The following is an 18222-nucleotide window of genomic DNA, read 5'->3' as shown; positions in this document are numbered from 1 at the left end:
AAAAAAGACAAATTCAATCCAGTTAAGGAAGTCCAATACATGGAGGCTCTACCTGGCAACTTAAAGAATCTGTTGCTAACGTCTTGGTGCCAGATACCACAGCATATCTTCAAGGGTCCGGTGGACTCCATGACTTGATGGGTCACAGCTGTTTTGGCAGTAAAACAGCCGTCTGTTTTTGCTTTATAAAGCATTTATAAATGAAATTGAAAGTACAGTTATTTTCTCAATAGAAAAATGACACAGACAAAGCACAAAGAGATGCAGAACATAAAAATATTTATTTCCAGATGCAAACAGAACACTGTAATGTAGGTAGGGTCAGAGTAATAATATGATCTCTCTCTCCAGCGTGTCCTGGGTCTGCCCCGGGGCCTCCTGGTGGGACATGCCCGGAACACCTCGACCAGGAGGCGCCCAGGAGGCATCCTTGTCAGATGCTCGAACCACCTCAACTGGCTTCTTTCGATGTGGAGGAGCAGCGGCTCTACTCTGAGCTCCGTCCGGATGTCCAAACCCCTCACCCCATCTGTAAGGGAGACACCAGCTACGCTTTGGAGGAAGCTCATTTCCGGCGCTTGTATCCGCAGTCTCGTTTTTCTGGTCCCTACCCACTGCTCGTGACCATAGGTGAGGGTGGTGACGTAGATCGACCGGGAAATTGAGAGCTTGGCTTTTACACTCATATTTATTCAATACAGTAACAATACAGTAACAGTTTTACAGGTTAGAGATTTTAAAATTCCATAGAAATGACCACTGAAGTATTAAGTTAGTAGTAAACTAAGGAAAGGAGACTAATTAAACCAAAAATAATGAATGTTTTAGTTTGACCCCAGTCCCATCCACTAACAAAGGAGGCTTGTCTGTGTTATTTTTCTGTTGTGAAGATAGCTGAGACTTGTTTGATGAAGAGTGAAGTATTTAGCCTTTAGCACAGTATTAACCCTTTCACGCATAGCGGTCACGACAGTGGACAGCTATTCAAAGGCTGTTTTCTTGCACTTGTGTCAGTGTTGATGGCATACTTGCACATAAACCACTACATTGGACATGTGTCACTCCATACCAGTGGCGGTCCTAGCCTGTTTGGCGCCCTGGGCGAACACTCCCTCTGGCGCGCATATTAAACATATTAAGGATTGCACATTAACATAAAACTGTTGTCGGAACCATACTGAATTTCACCAGAGAAACAAACACACACACACACACATATGAAGAGAGAGAGAGTATGCATAGTATGCAAACGGCTACCAAACAGCCATCATAATCTGTCATACAATGAGAACAGGACAAATCAACTGACAATGACTCATTAATATTGTGCTGAACACAGTCCAAAAGATTCAATAAGCTACATCAGTGTCTACTGTTTACTATCATAGCCAAGTGGCTAACGAATGTAAACGGAAGTTTTCGCTATCCCTACTAATTGATGTTATCTTGTTGTATCTGTTGTGGTCAGTGCCATCCTCTATGCTGTTGCATGCTGGGGCAGCAGGTCGAGGGTCACAGATGCCAACAGGCTAAATTAACTGATCCAGAGGGCCAGTAATGTTGTGGGGATGGAGCTGGTTAGGGTGGTGTCTGAGAGGCAGATGTTGTCCAAGATAAAGACAATGTTGGATAATACCTCCCACCCACTCCATGACATGCTGGCTAGTCACAGGAGCACGATCAGTGAGAGACTGAGGTCACCAAAAAGCACCACTGAACGACACAGGAAGTCATTCCTGTCTGTGGTCATCTCCCTGTACAACTCCTCCATCTAACACACTGTAAACACTGCAACAGTTTCACCCTTTTTGCACACACTCTTTTCTGCTCTGTAATATTCTTCTCAATTTTCTTGATATTTATTTATAATCACCTCTGTTAATCCTTGATGCTTATAATTGACTGATCTGTATATATTAGTGTTATTTCTTAAATGTGTAAAATCTGTAACATAATGTATTATTTGGAGTTTAGTCTGTTACTATTTTTTACCATTTCTTCTTGGAGCAACTGTAATCCACATCCTTTCCTTAGGGATTCATAAAGTAATCATAATATGATTCTGATTGTTTCAGGATGACCTGCCCTTATCCAATCACACGTCTGCTTACCTGCATCTTTTGCTCGTTTCTCTTCTTTTTTCTCTTTTTTCTAAACTGAGCACCTGATGGCTTTGAACTTTTCTTGTCCATTTTCCATTGGTTTTACTTTTGCACTCCAGTATCCATCCGCCAACCTAATAGACCTACACCTTAGTTCACAGAATCGCTTTGTCTATGGCTGGGGTCGGCAACCTGCGGCTCCGGATTCGCATGCGGCTCTTTAGTCTTCATACTGCGGCTCCAAGTGGTTTGGAAAAAAATTATAAGTATTTAACTGAAGTGTATTTTATTTGTGTTAGTTCTTTTTAAACTTGTAGTTCTAAATTGGAAGATTATTGTGATCTTGAAATACAAAAATAAAATTATATGTTTTATATGATCTCGGACATGTGAAAAAAGTATGTCCTTTTTGACCACAAATTCACTTTCATTTTGACATATTTTAGCTTTATGTCCCAGATTTCCGCATCGTGGGACATTCTTTTACTTGATGATCAGAAGCCTGGCAAATAAAGCATCTAGCCGCTTGGATAGATAACACGACCATTGTACGGGCCCAGAGAGATGGAATTGGGGATATGGATGAAATGTCCATCTTCATCTCTCCGAAGACGAACTTTAAACTTACGAACCCATAATTTGTCCCTCGGTTTAATAGGTGGATGTAACACCTCACGATATCTTTTCAAATATAAGTCGATGCCATGATCAGGGATTCTTCCTGTCCAGAATTTGACCACAAGGGTGGTCATTTCAATTTGAAGAGATGATTCTACTGTCCACTCTTTCCATTTTGGTTGGCCAGAGTTTGAAGCAACAATCTCCATGAAACATCGAAGAGGAGCTTCCTGGAAAAAACACAGTTCAAAGTCCCTTCTGTTTGGGAGAGAGATGAAAGAGTAAATGTCCGAGGATTCACCCAAGAGGACTGAAAAAGCAATTCCTCCGCAACATAATCTCTAGTGGGAAGTTCTCCTTCTCCAACATATTTCAATCTGACTCATAAATTGCCAAACTTGGAGGCATAGGGTGCAGGAGTATAGGGCGGCATGATAGATTCTGAGACAGGGCACAGTAGGAGCAGATGGGCAAGGATAAACTAAGAGTTCCCTCCCTTACCCCTTCCACTCGTTTTGGCTGTTCAGAAACGAAAGGAACAAACTTCCTTACTAGACCCCCACCGTCTGTCTTACTGTATGAGTGTGAGACATGCTACAATCCAGTGGCACCAAGGCATTATACAATAAAATAATGTGATTAATACATAAATAAAAGAAATTCCTATACACGTATTTCATCGTAATTATTGTTATTTAACTCTGTCATGCATGAATTATGACAACCTCAATCAGGATTTTTTCTTAAGTATTTTTATTAATCTTTTCATGCCAGAATAAAAATACTTAAGAAAAAAATCCTGATTGAGGTTGTCATAATTCATGCATGAAAGGGTTAAGCATTTACCTTAGCAATGCTTACTAGTGTCACATTATAAAGTCTTACCTTTATTTTAAAGCTTTAGTTACTTATTCGTTTGCATATTAATTATTATATATCAAGCTGCAACATATAGGGAAGTAGCTCATCATCCCCTGGACCTTAGCTCTTTCACTCACTAATCACTAATGTCAATTGTCAACATGTATCAGCCTGAACATTTGATATTCAATTCAATTCAATTCAATTCAATTTTATTTATATAGCGCCAAATCACAACATAAGTCGCCTCAAGGCGATTCATAGATACAGAGAAAAACCCAACAATCATATGACCCCCTATGAGCAGCACTTTGGCGACAGTGGGAAGGAAAAACTCCCTTTTAACAGGAAGAAACATCCGGCAGAACCAGGCTCAGGGAGGGGCGGGGCCACCTGCTGTGATTGGTTGAGAAGGAAGACAGGATAAAGACATGCTGTGGAAGAGAGACAGAGGTTAATAATAGATATGATTCAATGCAGAGAGGTCTGTTAACACATAGTGAGTGAGAAAGGTGACTGGAAAGGAAAAACTCAATGCATCATGGGAATCCCCGGCAGCCTACGTCTATTGCAGCATAACTAAGGGAGGATTCAGGGTCACCTGGTCCAGCCCTAACTATATGCTTTAGCAAAAAGGAAAGTTTTAAGCCTAATCTTGAAAGTAGAGATAGTGTCTGTCTCCTGAATCCAAACTGGAAGCTGGTTCCACAGAAGAGGGGCCTGAAAACTGAAGGCTCTCCCTCCCATTCTACTTTTAAATACTCTAGGAACAACAAGTAGGCCTGCAGTGTGAGAGCGAAGTGCTCTAATAGGGTGATATGGTACTACAAGGTCATTAAGATAAGATGGGGCCTGATTATTTAAGACCTTGTATGTGAGGAGCAGGATTTTGAATTGTGGATTTAACAGGAAGCCAGTGAATGGAAGCCAAAACAGGAGAAATATGCTCTCTCTTTCTAGTCCCTGTCAGGACTCTTGCTGCAGCATTTTGGATCAGCTGAAGGCTTTTCAGGGAGTTTTTTGGACATCCTGATAATAATGAATTACAGTCGTCCAGCCTGGAAGTAATAAAAGCATGAACTAGTTTTTCAGCGTCACTCTGAGACAGGATATTTCTAATTTTAGAGATGTTGCACAAATGGAAGAACGCAGTCTTACATATTTGTTTAATATGTGCATTGAAGGACATGTCCTGGTCAAAAATGACTCCAAGGTTCCTCACAGCGTTACTGGAGGCCAAGGTAATGACATCCAGAGTAAGAATCTGGTTAGATACCATATTTCTAAGCTTTTCAGGGCCGAGTACAATAACCTCAGTTTTAGCTGAATTAAGAAGCAGAAAGTTAGCGGCCATCCAGGTCTTTATGTCTTTAAGACATTCCTGCAGTTTAACTCATTGGTGTGTGTTATCTGGCTTCATGGACAGATAGAGCTGGGTGTCATCTGCATAGCAGTGTAAATGTATGCTATGTCTTCTGATGATGCTGCCTAAGGGAAGCATGTGTAATGTAAACAGAATTGGTCCTAGCACTGAACCTTGTGGAACTCCATAATTAACCTCAGTGTGTGAAGAGGACTCTCCATTTACATGCACAAACTGGAGTCTATTAGATAGATATGATACAAACCACTGCAGCACAGTACCTGTAATACCTACAGCATGTTCTAATCGCTCTAATAGGATATTATGGTCGACAGTATCGAACGCTGCACTGAGGTCTAGCAGGACAAGCACAGAGATGAGTCCACTGTCAGAGGCCATAAGAAGATCATTTGTAACCTTCACTAAAGCTGTTTCTGTGCTGTGATGAGCTCTGAAACCTGACTGAAACTCTTCAAATAAGCCTCTGCAGATGATCTGTTAGCTGTTTGACAACTACTCTTTCAAGGATGTTTGATATAAAGGAAGGTTGAAGATTGGCCTATAACTAGCTAAGACTGCTGGGTCTAGAGATGCTTTTTGAGTAAAGGTTTAACTACAGCCAGCTTGAAGGCCTGTGGTACATAGCCGATCATTAGAGATAGGTTGATCATATTTAAGATCGAAGAATTAATTAATGGCAGGACTTCTTTGAGCAGTTTTGTAGGAATGGGGTCTAAAAGACACGTTGATAGTTTGGAGGAAGTAATTATTGAAGTTGACTCAGAAAGATCAATTGGAGAAAAAGAGTCTAACTTAACATCAATGGTACTAAGAGTAGCTGTAGATAATATTACATCTGTGGGATGATTACTGGTAATTTTTCTCTAATGATAAAAATTTTATTTGTGAAGAAGTTCATGAAGTCATTACTAGTTAACGTTAAAGGGATGGTTGGCTCAAAAGAGCTCTGACTGTTTGTCAGCCTGGCTACAGAGCTGAAGAGAAACCTGGGGTTGTTCTTATTTTCTTCAATCAGTGACGAATAGTAAGATGTTCTGGCTTTGCGGAGGGCTTTCTTATACAGCAACAAACTATTTCTCCAGGCTAAATGATGATCCTCTAAATTTGTGACACGCCATTTCCTCTCCAGCTTACGAGTCATCTGCTTTAGGCTACGTGTTTGAGAATTATACCGCGGAGTCAGGTACTTCTGATTAGAGACCTTAGTTTTCAAAGGAGCTACAGTATCCAGAGTCGTACGTAGTGAGGAGGTGAAATTATTAACAAGATAATCGACCTCTGTTGGAGCAGCGTTCAGATAGCTGCTCATCTCTGTGTTGGTACAGGGCATTGAAGATGATAACAGTGGGTGGATTATATTCTTAAACTTAGTTACAGCGCTTTCAGAAAGACGTCTACTGTGATAAAGTCTACTCTCCACCGCTGTGTAATCAATTATTGTAAATGTAAATGTTATCCATCAAGACTATCAAGGTTAAACTCTTTGTGCATGAGAAAGCCTTACTATGCCTTCAAGAATAACAACATATTGTTAAGAATATTGTGAGGCATTGAACCACAGGAATTGGTCTGTCCACCCACAGAACTACTATTCTGTATGGTCTCTCAGGAGCTGTGTGATGTCTCCTGTGGACCCCAAGTAGCCTTAGTGATGGAAATGATGGTATGATTATTCCTCACTAAGTACTCTGATCTAATAGGATAATCAAAAGATTCCCACTGACAGTTCCAGGATTTGTAATGTGGATAGCAGGATAAACTGAAGCAAATAAACAATAAACACAATGTGATTAAAATAGATCTGCAAATCATGCCATTAGAATAAATTACTACTAATAATTCAAATCTGGCCAATTACACCTTCAACTTTTATTAAAACCCAGCAATTCATTATCTTCCACCTACCATAGGCCAACAGGCAGCATTCACCCTGGACAGGTCGCCAGTCTAAGCTAACACAGACAGACAGACAACCAGAATTTGGGAATTTAGAATTAAAATAACCCAGCTCCACTAACTGCATGTCTTTGGATTGTGTGAGGAAGATGGAGTACCCAGAGAGAACCCATGTAATAACAGGAAGAACATGCAAACTCCACACAAGAAGACCAGATGGTGGATATGAACTCATTGGGCAGGCGTGCGGCCCCCTATTAAGACCTGATTAGCAAACGGAATCATTTTTACAGGAAAAGGAGGACTCCCAAACTTCTGGGTAAACATTAAACATTAAAAACAGAAACATTCCACCACATGACTGCAGCTTTATATCTCTGGATGAAAGGTGAAAACAGAGTTTGTTTGTTTTTTAAAATCAACATATGACACCACTCTCCTGAGCTGTCATGACTTTATTCATTTCAGGGTTTTCAAAAACAAAAAAACAAACACACACCCTCCCCCCCAAAAATGTAAGCAGCACTACATACACCTATACACATGAACTATTGTTTGGATCAAACATATCAAACCACTAAAAAAAACAAGATAAATCAGAGCAAATAGAACAAAAACAGGAAACCAAATCATTGGGATAGCAAACTGTACACATAAGATTGTCAACATGTCCTCTTATTGCTGTTTGCTACAGCCGAACTTTAGTTGCTTCAGACCCTTTTACTTTTGCGCACTTTGTAAATGCAAATTTATGATGAAACAATGTATTTGTAAGACAAAATAAAAATGTATTTGTGAATCCTTAATTCATTCCTTTGTGTAAGCAGTTGGTCTTCATGAGTTTCAGCCAGTTAAAAGCCTGGTTTAAGTCTTCAGCTTGTTTTAGTTAACTGGTTGGGTTAAAATAACATTAGTTGAACTCATTCAAACATTTCTAAGCATTAGGTGATGAATAAATATAACTGAAAATCTATCATTTCATCAATTATAGTGTAAATCTATAATCTGTAAAAAAGGAGAGCAGTCTGAATATTTAAAGTGATTGTATGTCTATCATTTTAAAGTTACTGCTACGTTGCATAACACATTTTTGTCAGAGCTACATGAAAACACATTTAATTGTGTTTAGTAACAAAACTCTAGCGACTCTACAATAAAATCAGGGAAGGGGGAAGTTGCCTACAGAACTGTTATAACCACAACTTCCAACCTAAAATATATTTATATTTCCAAGAAGTATGTTCCAAATGGCATGTCCACAGTAGCATGGCAATTATCAGCAAAAGAGCTTAGCCATCTGACCATGATCACAATAAAAGCCAAAGAATAAGGGTATTCCTCACTAACCATTATGCCCTGAATCACCTTTTTACATGCATGTATAATAAGCTCAACATAAAGAAAAAAAATTACAACTATAATCACGAGGTGTACAGTAAGTGTACATCAAATACACCACTTTGTCTACAGTACATACAAAAAATAACGTTTCTGAGCAAAAACATGAACCCCAGCAGGATCTTTAAATATGTAAACACGAAATAAGAAACAGTGTGTATAAAATACTATACAGGTGCTGTAAGTCTGAAGATACTCCAGTTATCTTTTTTTCTGTCCTTTTCTCAGTCCTTTTTTCTGGGGAAATAAAAGGATAGAGAGCCTTTTCTTCGGAGGAGTCCATTGGATTTCTTTCCCACAGCACAACCGTAATGCCCTCATCTTCTGAGTCGAGATGTCTCAAAAACCGCTGAAACGAGTATATTTATGTGTATATGTACTTGTATTACCCCGCTGCTGGCAATTTTGGTGTGAAAATAAGAATATAAAGATGTACTGGTGACTGACACAAAACAGCTCAGACTGGTTGGTTGGTATATCATAGTAAAATGTCAAACAGCCGTCTAGCAGTCTGGACACTGCAAAACAAAAAGAAAAACAAACAAAACAAACAAATAAAATGCTACTTAGAAAATAAATAAGTAAGTATTAGTCCCAGCAACACATTTTCTCCATCCTTTAAATATCAACCTGTATTTACTCATCAGTGTCAAAACACTTTCTACTTTCATACTTCAGTTTCTTAGTTCTGAGTGCACTGGATCCTGTTGGGGGGCCCTAGAGCAGGGAACTGGTGGGGCTGCCGGGCAGTGGGGGACTGCAGCTGTTCAGGGTGAGGCTGTGGCTGTGGGAGGGGCTGGGGCGCATTGGCAGCAGGTCGTAGTGGCTCGGGATGTGGCTGTTCCTGGGGAGGTCGTATGGGTTCTGAGGGTAACTGGGAACCACTGCAGCACCACTTGCCGGCACAATACTTATGGTTGGTTCTGGGGGAACAAAAACCAAGAGAGTGGGTCTTTTATTTCATTTATATAATTTACACAATCCGGTTGTTCAGTCTGACGTCACTAGCCGTGTCTGGGCCTAAACTCCGCTGCAGGTCCATATATCAAACGATCACTATGGCATTACTGAGAGTTGAAAAACTGTCTAAAGTCTTTCATCTTTAATAAAATGATCAGCGTTCTGCTCTACCAGGTGTAACAATTGAGTTTAACATCCAGGCATCCATGAAAACGGAATTTATGACATTTAACGGAGTTAGAAGTTAGCAGGAAGTTAGCTCGCTAGCTTCTATCTAAATACAATATAGCATGTCCTGACTGCGGGGTTTTGGAAACAAATTAAAACGTACAGCTCTGTTATCACTTCCAGCATAAATGAAGACAGAAAACTAAACAGCAGTGACATTTGTAGGGTTACTGAAGTTGGGCTAGCTGGTATATAATGATGTGCTACGTGACCGCTAGCGACACAGCTATGTTAGCATAATATAAACAAGCTAACTTTTTTCCACTGGATAAAAGTTAACGTGAGTGTTCTCGGTGGTCAGGAACAAATGTAATCGCATGGCAGGATGCTGTAAAAGGACCAAACTTCATCCAGGAGAACAACTGAGATAATCCATCCACAATACGAGGTTAGTCATTCATATACTGCTGCATGGGCTGGGCTGTAGTTACATCCTAAGGTTTTAAAAACTGAGCTTAAATAAATGATTAGTGGTAATAAAAGCCGAGGGAGGTCAACAGTGATCACTGACTGTTTTAGGAGCTTTTTGAGATTAAATAGAAGAAAATACATAACATTAAACATGTTAACAACACAAAAGCCATATTAAACGCAGACTACTTTAACCTACTACTTTAACTTTAACCTTAGTTAAAACCATAAATTTTCACTGTTATGCCGATGACACCCAGCTCTACCTTTCTTCTAAACCCAATTCATCCCTCCCACCTACCTCCCTCTCAGACTGTCTTATTGAGATTAGATCCTGGTTCTCCTCCAATTTCCTCAAACTTAACAGTAATAAAACTGAAGTTTTACTTGTTGGTTCACCATCTATCTTAACCAAATCCCACAGCTTTTCCATTAACGTTGAAAATTCTCCCACCCTCCCCTCCCCTCAGGTTAAGAGTTTGGGTGTCATACTTGATAATACTCTTTCATTCCAGTCTCACATTAATTACATAACCCGGTCTGCTTACTTCCATTTACGTAATATTCACCGACTCCGTCCCTTCCTTACTCCCCATGCTGCTGCCATCCTTGTCCATAGTCTTATTACGTCCCGTATTGATTACTGTAATTCCCTCCTATTTGGTCTCCCTAAAAGGTCCCTTCATAAACTCCAACTTCTTCAAAATTCTGCAGCTTGGATTATAACCCGTACTCCGTTAAGTGCTCATATTACCCCAGTTCTTCAGCAGCTTCACTGGTTGCCCATAGAAGCCAGGATAAATTTTAAAATCTTACTTCTTACATACAAGTGTATCCATAAATCTGCTCCTTCATATTTGTGTGACCTACTCCATATCACCACTGTTTCCCGCCCTCTCAGATCATCATCTGCTATTCATCTTTCTGTTCCATCCTCGCACCTTATTACTATGGGGAACAGAGCTTTCAGTCGCTCTGCTCCTCGGCTCTGGAACTCTCTTCCTCCTACACTAAGAAATATTGACTCCCTCTCCGTATTTAAGACACAGCTCAAAACACATCTGTTTAAACTGGCTTATTCGCTTTAATGCTGATTTTATCTGTTGTCACGCTCTGTTTTGTAATTTTAACTTATTTTATGTATTTTATGACTATTGTTCCTTTTATTAATTGTGTGTTTTGTAAGGTGACCTTGGGTTTCTGAAAGGCGCCCTCAAATAAAATGTATTATTATTATTATTATTACTTTAGGCCCGGAATTAGGATTCGTCGCGTCATCACTGAACAACCAGATACAATGCTGTTGTCAACAAAGAAAATAAGTTTTCTTCTGCCTTATTTCAATCAAGTCCAAACTTAGTAAAATGTACTACAGGCATCAAATTCAAACACTTGAACCACAGAGTGTCATAATTCTGTGATAATGTCATGATCCCCCTGGTGTCTGGCCCCATTCCAGATTGCTTGAAAACAGCCAGTGTCTTTCCTTGTTAGATCCCACTGTTTTTATAATTATAGACCAATTTCCAAACTCCTGTTTATTTTCAAAATCCTTGAGAAAGTTGTTGTTCTTCAGCTCCTTCAAATTATTGTAGGAAACATCTTTGATAAATTCTCTTGTGGTTACAGATAAAACCACAGCACTAAAACAGCTTTACTGAAAATGATATTGTAATGCACTCAGATAAAGGTGAGCATTCCATTCAAGTTCTGCTCGACTGATCTGTAGCCTTTGATACTGTTGATCAAGCTACTTATTAACAGACTACAAAACTGGGTTGGCACCACTGGTACTGCCCTCAGATGGTTTTCTTCATACTTATCAAACAGATACTTCAGAATTTCTATTAATCAGTGTATGCATTCATCTGTACTGCTTGCATGTGGAGTCCCCCAGGGCTCAATCCTTGGACCAATTCAGTTTTTTTTAATATATGTTACTCCTGGGCCATCTCATTAATGGGTTTAGTTTAATGTAGATGACACACGGTTTTGACATACCCTTCTGTCAAACCCAACAACCTTAACAGCTTCCCCTGCCTCAACAAACGTTTCTCTGCCATTACTAATTGGATATGCTCTAACTTCCTCCATCGCAATTCTGGTAAAACTGAGGTTCTAGCACACGGCCAAGACACATTCTCCAAGGAGGTTAGTCAGTACATTAGCCCATGCAATCCTCCATAACCACAACTGTGCATTAATGTACAAGGATTACCTATAAGTCTGCTGATTGCTGATTGGTTGACAAGTGGGCTGGAAAAGGGAAGGGAGCAAAAGTGAAGATCACTAGGAGCAAAAAAACTTCAAAAATAAAAATATGTCTGTGAAGGTTCTCAGTCATCCAGGTCATCGTAGTCAAAGGAGCTTGCAAAGAAAAGCGTCTGGACTTCTTTAAGTTGCTTGAAGACGTTTCACCTCTCATCCGAGAAGCTTCTTCAGTTCTAAGGTCAAATGGTGGAGAGTCCCAGATATAAACCTAGTGGGAGTTTCCCCCCACAGAGGGACAAAGGACCCCCTGATGATCCTCTAATCGCCTGAGCCAAGGTGTGAAACTGGGTGTGGGTCCCAATCAGCCAGAGTTTCGGGTGAACTCGTTGTGAAACCTGGCCCCACCTTATCATGCGAATTCCTTAAAAATACTTGAAAGCACATGGTTCAGTTCCACCTGCTGAACTATACATTTTTCTGTGATCTAGTTTTATTAGTGTAGTGCGGTGACTCGTACAGAAAGGATAGCAAAGATGCTGTTTGTTGGGCTGCAAGACGCTAATTAAGCAATGAAAAAAATGGCAATACTCACTATGTTTTAATAGACTTCTCTGGACTGAATCATACGTGTTATTAACCTCTGTCTCTCTTCCACAGCATGTCTTTATCCTGTCTTCCTTCTCTCACCCCAACCAGTCACAGCAGATGGCCCCCCCCCTCCCTGAGCCTGGTTCTGCCGGAGGTTTCTTCCTGTTAAAAGGGAGTTTTTCCTTCCCACTGTCGCCAAAGTGCTTGCTCATAGGGGGTCATATGATTGTTGGGTTTTGTCTGTATATATTATTGTAGGGTCTACCTTTTGGAGATTAAGTATTGGAATTTCAGTAGCGGGACCACACCTCCAAACACGCTCCTTCCGGTTCTCATCTCTATAGGTTCCCCCAGTTCTGCGAGCTGTTCATTCTCGTTTACGTGCCCCGCCTTCCGTCCCTCCTTTTTTTCAATTCTTTAACTTCTTCACTTCTATTTAGTACATGGGGATCTGCCAGGCCCGGGAGCCGTCACCAGTCCCCTTCAAGGCCTTGAAACCGCCGCTCGATTCATGTTCAAGCATTCACCTTTATCTACTAAAACCTAAATCGAGGACGTGGGCCCAGCTAGTGAAACAATATAAAGTGCCTTGTGGTGACTGTTGTGATTTGGCGCTATATAAATAAAATTGAATTGAACTGAATTGAATTGACTGACAACCTGACATGACATCAGATGCTGTAGGCTAAATTTTTGCTTAGTGTGCCTTTCACTCAACAGATATCTACACTTACAGACCACGTCATCAGTTACACCATCCCAGTCCTGGGCTGGACCCTTTGCCTTAAAATGGCTTAAATTCTCTGTGTATAGCTTTAAGAAGCTGCTGAAAAGGTAAATTTTAACATAACAGCGCGACATCGTTACATACCATGCTTTCTCTACATCAACTCTGTCTATCTAACATTGCCTCTGCATTGCCAATGCTGCTTCTCCACTTTATTCATCAATGATTGTGCTTTCCACATGATAAGAAAGGCCAGATGCAGCTTATAACTTGTGCTTTCTCCAATACTCTCTGCTGTCATCTCTCTGTTTCTTCTTCTGTCCACCTCTGCATTCTCTGTATTTTTCTCTCAAGATTTCAACTGGAATCTCCACTGTTCTAGCCAACAGAGTGGTCAGCTTCAGGGCAATCAGCTATTCTCTGAACTAAACAATGAGCGCAGCCTAATGTTGTTGCACTGCAGTCCATTGTCTAAAAGAAAAAAGTATTCCCAAAGGAAAAGACAAAGCAAAACTAGGGGGAAAAATCAAGAAAAAGAACAAGAGTAAGTTAAAAAATACCTGCAACAGGATGCACACAGGCTGAAACATGAGCACATATTGGACATAGGCAGGCTGCGTGGTTTGAACAATGGTAAAGTGGTCCAAAGGGGCCGTAGGTCTGACCAGAAAATATCCCCCACAGTAGTACACTGCCAGGAGCCTGAACTGTTGATACAAGGCATGATGGATCCCTGCTTTCATGCTGTTTACTGATGCTGCTGTCTGAATATTGCAGCAGAAAGTGAGACTCAGCAATGTTTTTCCAGTTTTCTGTCCCCTGATTTTGGTGAGAACTGCATCCACAGTTTCATCTTTTTAGTTGACAGGATTGGCACCATTTCTGCCATGTGATTGGCTGATTAAATATTTGTGTTTAAAAGCAATAGAACGGGTGTATCTAATGAAGTGGCCGGAGAGTATACTTTAGTACAAAACAGTAAAACTAATCACAATAGTGGAATTATTAATGCAAACCTGGGGTTATATTATTCAGCCATACAAACACTGTGCTAATGGAACTCCACCTGCACCTCTGTTTGCTCTGCATGTGCACTTTGACTGTGTATCTCAAATGTGCCTAAAAATGTTCTTATTAACCGAAAACAGGAGACAAATGTAAAACACTGCAAATGTACCCATGTTGTAGACATTCTTGGCAGGCACAGTTGTAGTCGTACTGATGATGGCAGCAGAACAGCAGTGTGCCGTGTGTTCATGGTGTGCTGGTGATTTCATCTCCACGTAGCTGCTCTCTGAGTGCTTACATAGGCTGGGATTGTCGGTTATGGTGGCGTACGGGTTTTCACTGTTGAGGGAACAGGTGCTGGACAACGAACTCTTCACATAGTCTAAGGAAAGAGTGAGACACAGAGTGTTTAATCTTGTGTGGTATGACATTATTCAATGCTTAATTAATTTAAAAAAAAAAAAAAAGCTTCTTCAAAAAGCTCTGTTTTTAAAAAAAAATCATTTTTGATGATTTTAACCCAGCAGCACTCCAGCTTTTCATAAAATGATTTTTTGTGTGTGTGTCAAATCAGAAAGACGACTCTCTGCAGCTATTTCCTGCATCCCTGGTCATTATTTTAGTTACCATAGTGACCAAATTCTCCTTGGATAACTGATCACATCATGTACTGTTAAAAGAAAATGAGACACTTCACAGTGGTAAACACGTCTCTGTCACAACCTTTTTGATATATGTGTTGCTGCCATCAAATAAAAATGCTGCAATATTTTTCTTATAATATTATTTTATTTTTCAGTTTAATATTTGATATTTTTTTCCTAGGTTCTACTGTGAATAATATATTGATTTCTTAGATTTGAAACTCATTCTATTTTGATTTACACTCTATATAGTGTCAGCTTTTTGGAATTCAGATGGTAAAAATATTAATTTGCATAAGAAAAACACTTTAATTTTTAAATTGCCATTGCTTAGGTTGCATTTCAAGACATTAGATGGCTGGAAATGTCCTAGTCTAATCCATGGACCTTATAGTGAGATATGCAGGTATTCTGTTCACCTTTTTGCTCAGTGTAAAGTAACTGAAGAGGGAAACAGACCAGAGTCAAACTCTAAAATGAGAAGCTGAGTGTGCCTGTATGGAGCTGTGCATCTCCTCTATAGCAACAGAGTGAGAGACGTTCAGTCCTTTTTAAAGCAATGAAAACATGTGTTAAGTAGGAGCGACAAAGAATTTAAAATAATCTGTATTCCTCTCTAAAATCAATACATATTCTGTGTAGTCTTTTAGTTGGATTTGTTGTAAAGAACAAAAAAGCTGAGGAGTTTTCCTTTAGGAAACATGGATGTTAGAGTCTGCATTGGAACACTTGACACCAAAGATTACATTTTAACACCAACATCAGCACTCAAGGGCAGCTGAGGTTAAAACCTGCAGATAAAGGAAATGTAAATCAAGGCACAAAGAGAGCATTCAGTTATAGAGAAGGAGAATTCTGTTTCCAAGGGGAGTTTTGGGGCTGATGAGGGTTAAAGCAGGAGGATGACTCCAGCAGGGAGGAAAAAAACACAGTGAGAAGAGACGTTGGGTTCACCCTGCAAAGACACAAACACATCTATGAGCACAGGCTGGAAAGGATCAAGAGGAACAGTGACAGTGGTAGTAAAGTAACACCACCTGTGTGGCATGCTGCACCTTTTTCTTCATCTACATGAAATCACACTCTGCACTGCGAGCAGCTCTGTGAGGCTGCAACTAAAGTGGTCAGACATCAGACGTTTTCCTATATTTGAATTTTTATCATTCTCGCAGGAATGATAAAAATAAAGATGTTAGCTTTATACTGTTGTTGCAGGGGTGGATGCTGATGGACAGCACTTGTGAGTCCAAAGTTCAGGTTCAGTTTCTGAATGTTTTATTTCCAAATCTCGGCTCTCGTCTAACTCACAGAAGAGACGACACCAGCTGCTGTTCAATTTTCTTTTTTGTCTTTTCCCTAAAACAAATATTTCATACGACTTAAAATCGCAACAATAAAAGCACATGCCTACACCTCACCACTCTATGAGCCCTGAAGGTGTCCTGTGTTATCAGACCCCAGATGGTAGCAGCAGATCTTTAGGGCCTGAAGTGATCAGAAGCCTCCAGAGATCTGACTAGAGCTTTCCTGCACATGACATTGGCTACGTTCACACTGCAGGTCTTGATGCTCAATTCCGATTTTTTGATCAAATCCGATTTTTTTGTCTCCTCGTTCACACTACAAATAAAATGCGACAGCAAACGCGCTCTAGTGTGAACGCTCAAAGCGGCCCGCATGCGCAAAAGAAGATGTCACACACAACGCGCTCTGTTTAGACCAAGAACAAACAGTATTGTTTGACTGATGGCCGTTAATATAAAGACTTCGGACTTTACGTTTCCCAATTTTTGCTTTAAGTTATTTTGTTATTTACATAATAATGTAAATAACCTAATAATGATCCTTATTGCTGTTTAAGAGAGGAGCGGTGCTTCAAAGGATAGCTGCAGATTTCTGTCAGAATCTGCAGATTATACAGTACAAATAAAATGTTTACGTTGTCTTCCCAACAGTTTCACTGACATCTACAATGGATGGCTAGGAAGCGTTCGCGATGTCTTCTCGGGCGCTGATAATTGGCTTCAGTCTTGTGTCGGTGACGTAAAAGGCGGATTTAATGCGACTTGACCGTTCACACAGCAGTCGCTTTCTAAAACATCGGATATGTATCGGATTCAGTACCACATACGAAAGTGACCCAGATCGGATTTGAAAATATCGGATTTGCGCCGTTCACACTGTCATAGCATGATCGGATATGGGTCGCATAGGGTCAAAAAAATCGGATTTGATGCGCTTTCGCCTGCAGTGTGAACGTAGCCATTGTGGTTTTCTACTTGTCCTTCTCTATAGTGCTTTGATAGCTATTAAGGGCAAGAAAAAATGGTTGCCTATTGCCTGTTGCTGGGCCGTGTCACGTTTGAAAACAGGACGGTGCAGTGTTACATCCTGGTCTAGGGGTACTGGAACGCAACATAAGGTTTATAAGGAAAATGACCCTCATCCCCAAAACCATACCCAGAAGCTGATTTACAAGTGAAAGGTGGTTTATTGTGTCTAAACTGAAGCTTAACTTAACTTAAGCTTCAGTTTAGACACATCAGCTTCTGGGTACGGTGTTGGGGACCAGGGCGGGGTCATTTTCCTTATAAACCTTATGTTGTGTTCCAGTACCCCTAGACCAGGGAGTAACATGCAGTGAACAAAGTATTAGTTATTACTAATAGGGGGTGTGGTAAAAGGCACGCCTTGTGGTGAAAACCTTTTGGAGTAGGTAACTATAAAGCATTTCTTTAACTCCACAAGAGCTGGCATTCTGGAAAGATCCAGAGCATTACAATTTATACATATCAGAGTTGCTGCCTTTCATGTTTCAAACACATCAACTTTAAGAAATAACTGTTCACTTGGAACTTGATCTAACATAAGATAAGATGATGATGTGCTAGATGATTGGCACATAAAAGGGTCATTTTAAACTGGACTTCCTGTAGAATCAGTATAATCAGCAGGTCTCCTGTTGTGTCACATGCAGTTTGGATATTTCAGCACAAGCCACAAGAAGCTGGGGTTTTAAATGCAAGAGAAACGGTCACTAGCTAACTGTTCGAGTCAGGTGACGAGAGCCCTGTGTGGCACAGTACCTCTGTAGCGTGGCTCCATGTGGTAGCTGTAACGTTGATTAATGCAGTAAACACCTGCACAAAGAAAAGAAAGACCACGAGATTTATATGATTATCATAA

General features: G+C 40.3%; 1 protein-coding gene across 1 annotated transcript in view; it reads right to left on the bottom strand.

Annotated features, from left to right (window-relative positions):
* Positions 1-8976: 8976 nt before the first annotated feature.
* Positions 8977-18222, bottom strand: part of LOC146640228 (multiple epidermal growth factor-like domains protein 10) — a 189068-nt gene continuing 179822 nt past the window's right edge. Inside the window, exons 22-24 of the mRNA XM_085350434.1 lie at positions 18123-18176; positions 14562-14774; positions 8977-9182 (exon numbers count right to left, since the gene is read on the bottom strand). Coding sequence (XP_085206560.1) covers positions 8977-9182; positions 14562-14774; positions 18123-18176 — 473 coding nt within the window. The remainder of the gene's footprint in view (positions 9183-14561; positions 14775-18122; positions 18177-18222) is intronic.

This window comes from Diplotaxodon limnothrissa, linkage group LG1 (genome assembly GCF_057381915.1).
Source record: "Diplotaxodon limnothrissa isolate DT_005_m linkage group LG1, D_limnothrissa_male_GT1.1, whole genome shotgun sequence".
NCBI classification, from domain to species: domain Eukaryota; kingdom Metazoa; phylum Chordata; class Actinopteri; order Cichliformes; family Cichlidae; genus Diplotaxodon; species Diplotaxodon limnothrissa.
Note: the sequence above shows the minus strand (reverse complement) of the source record. Positions and strands in the feature narration are given on the sequence as shown.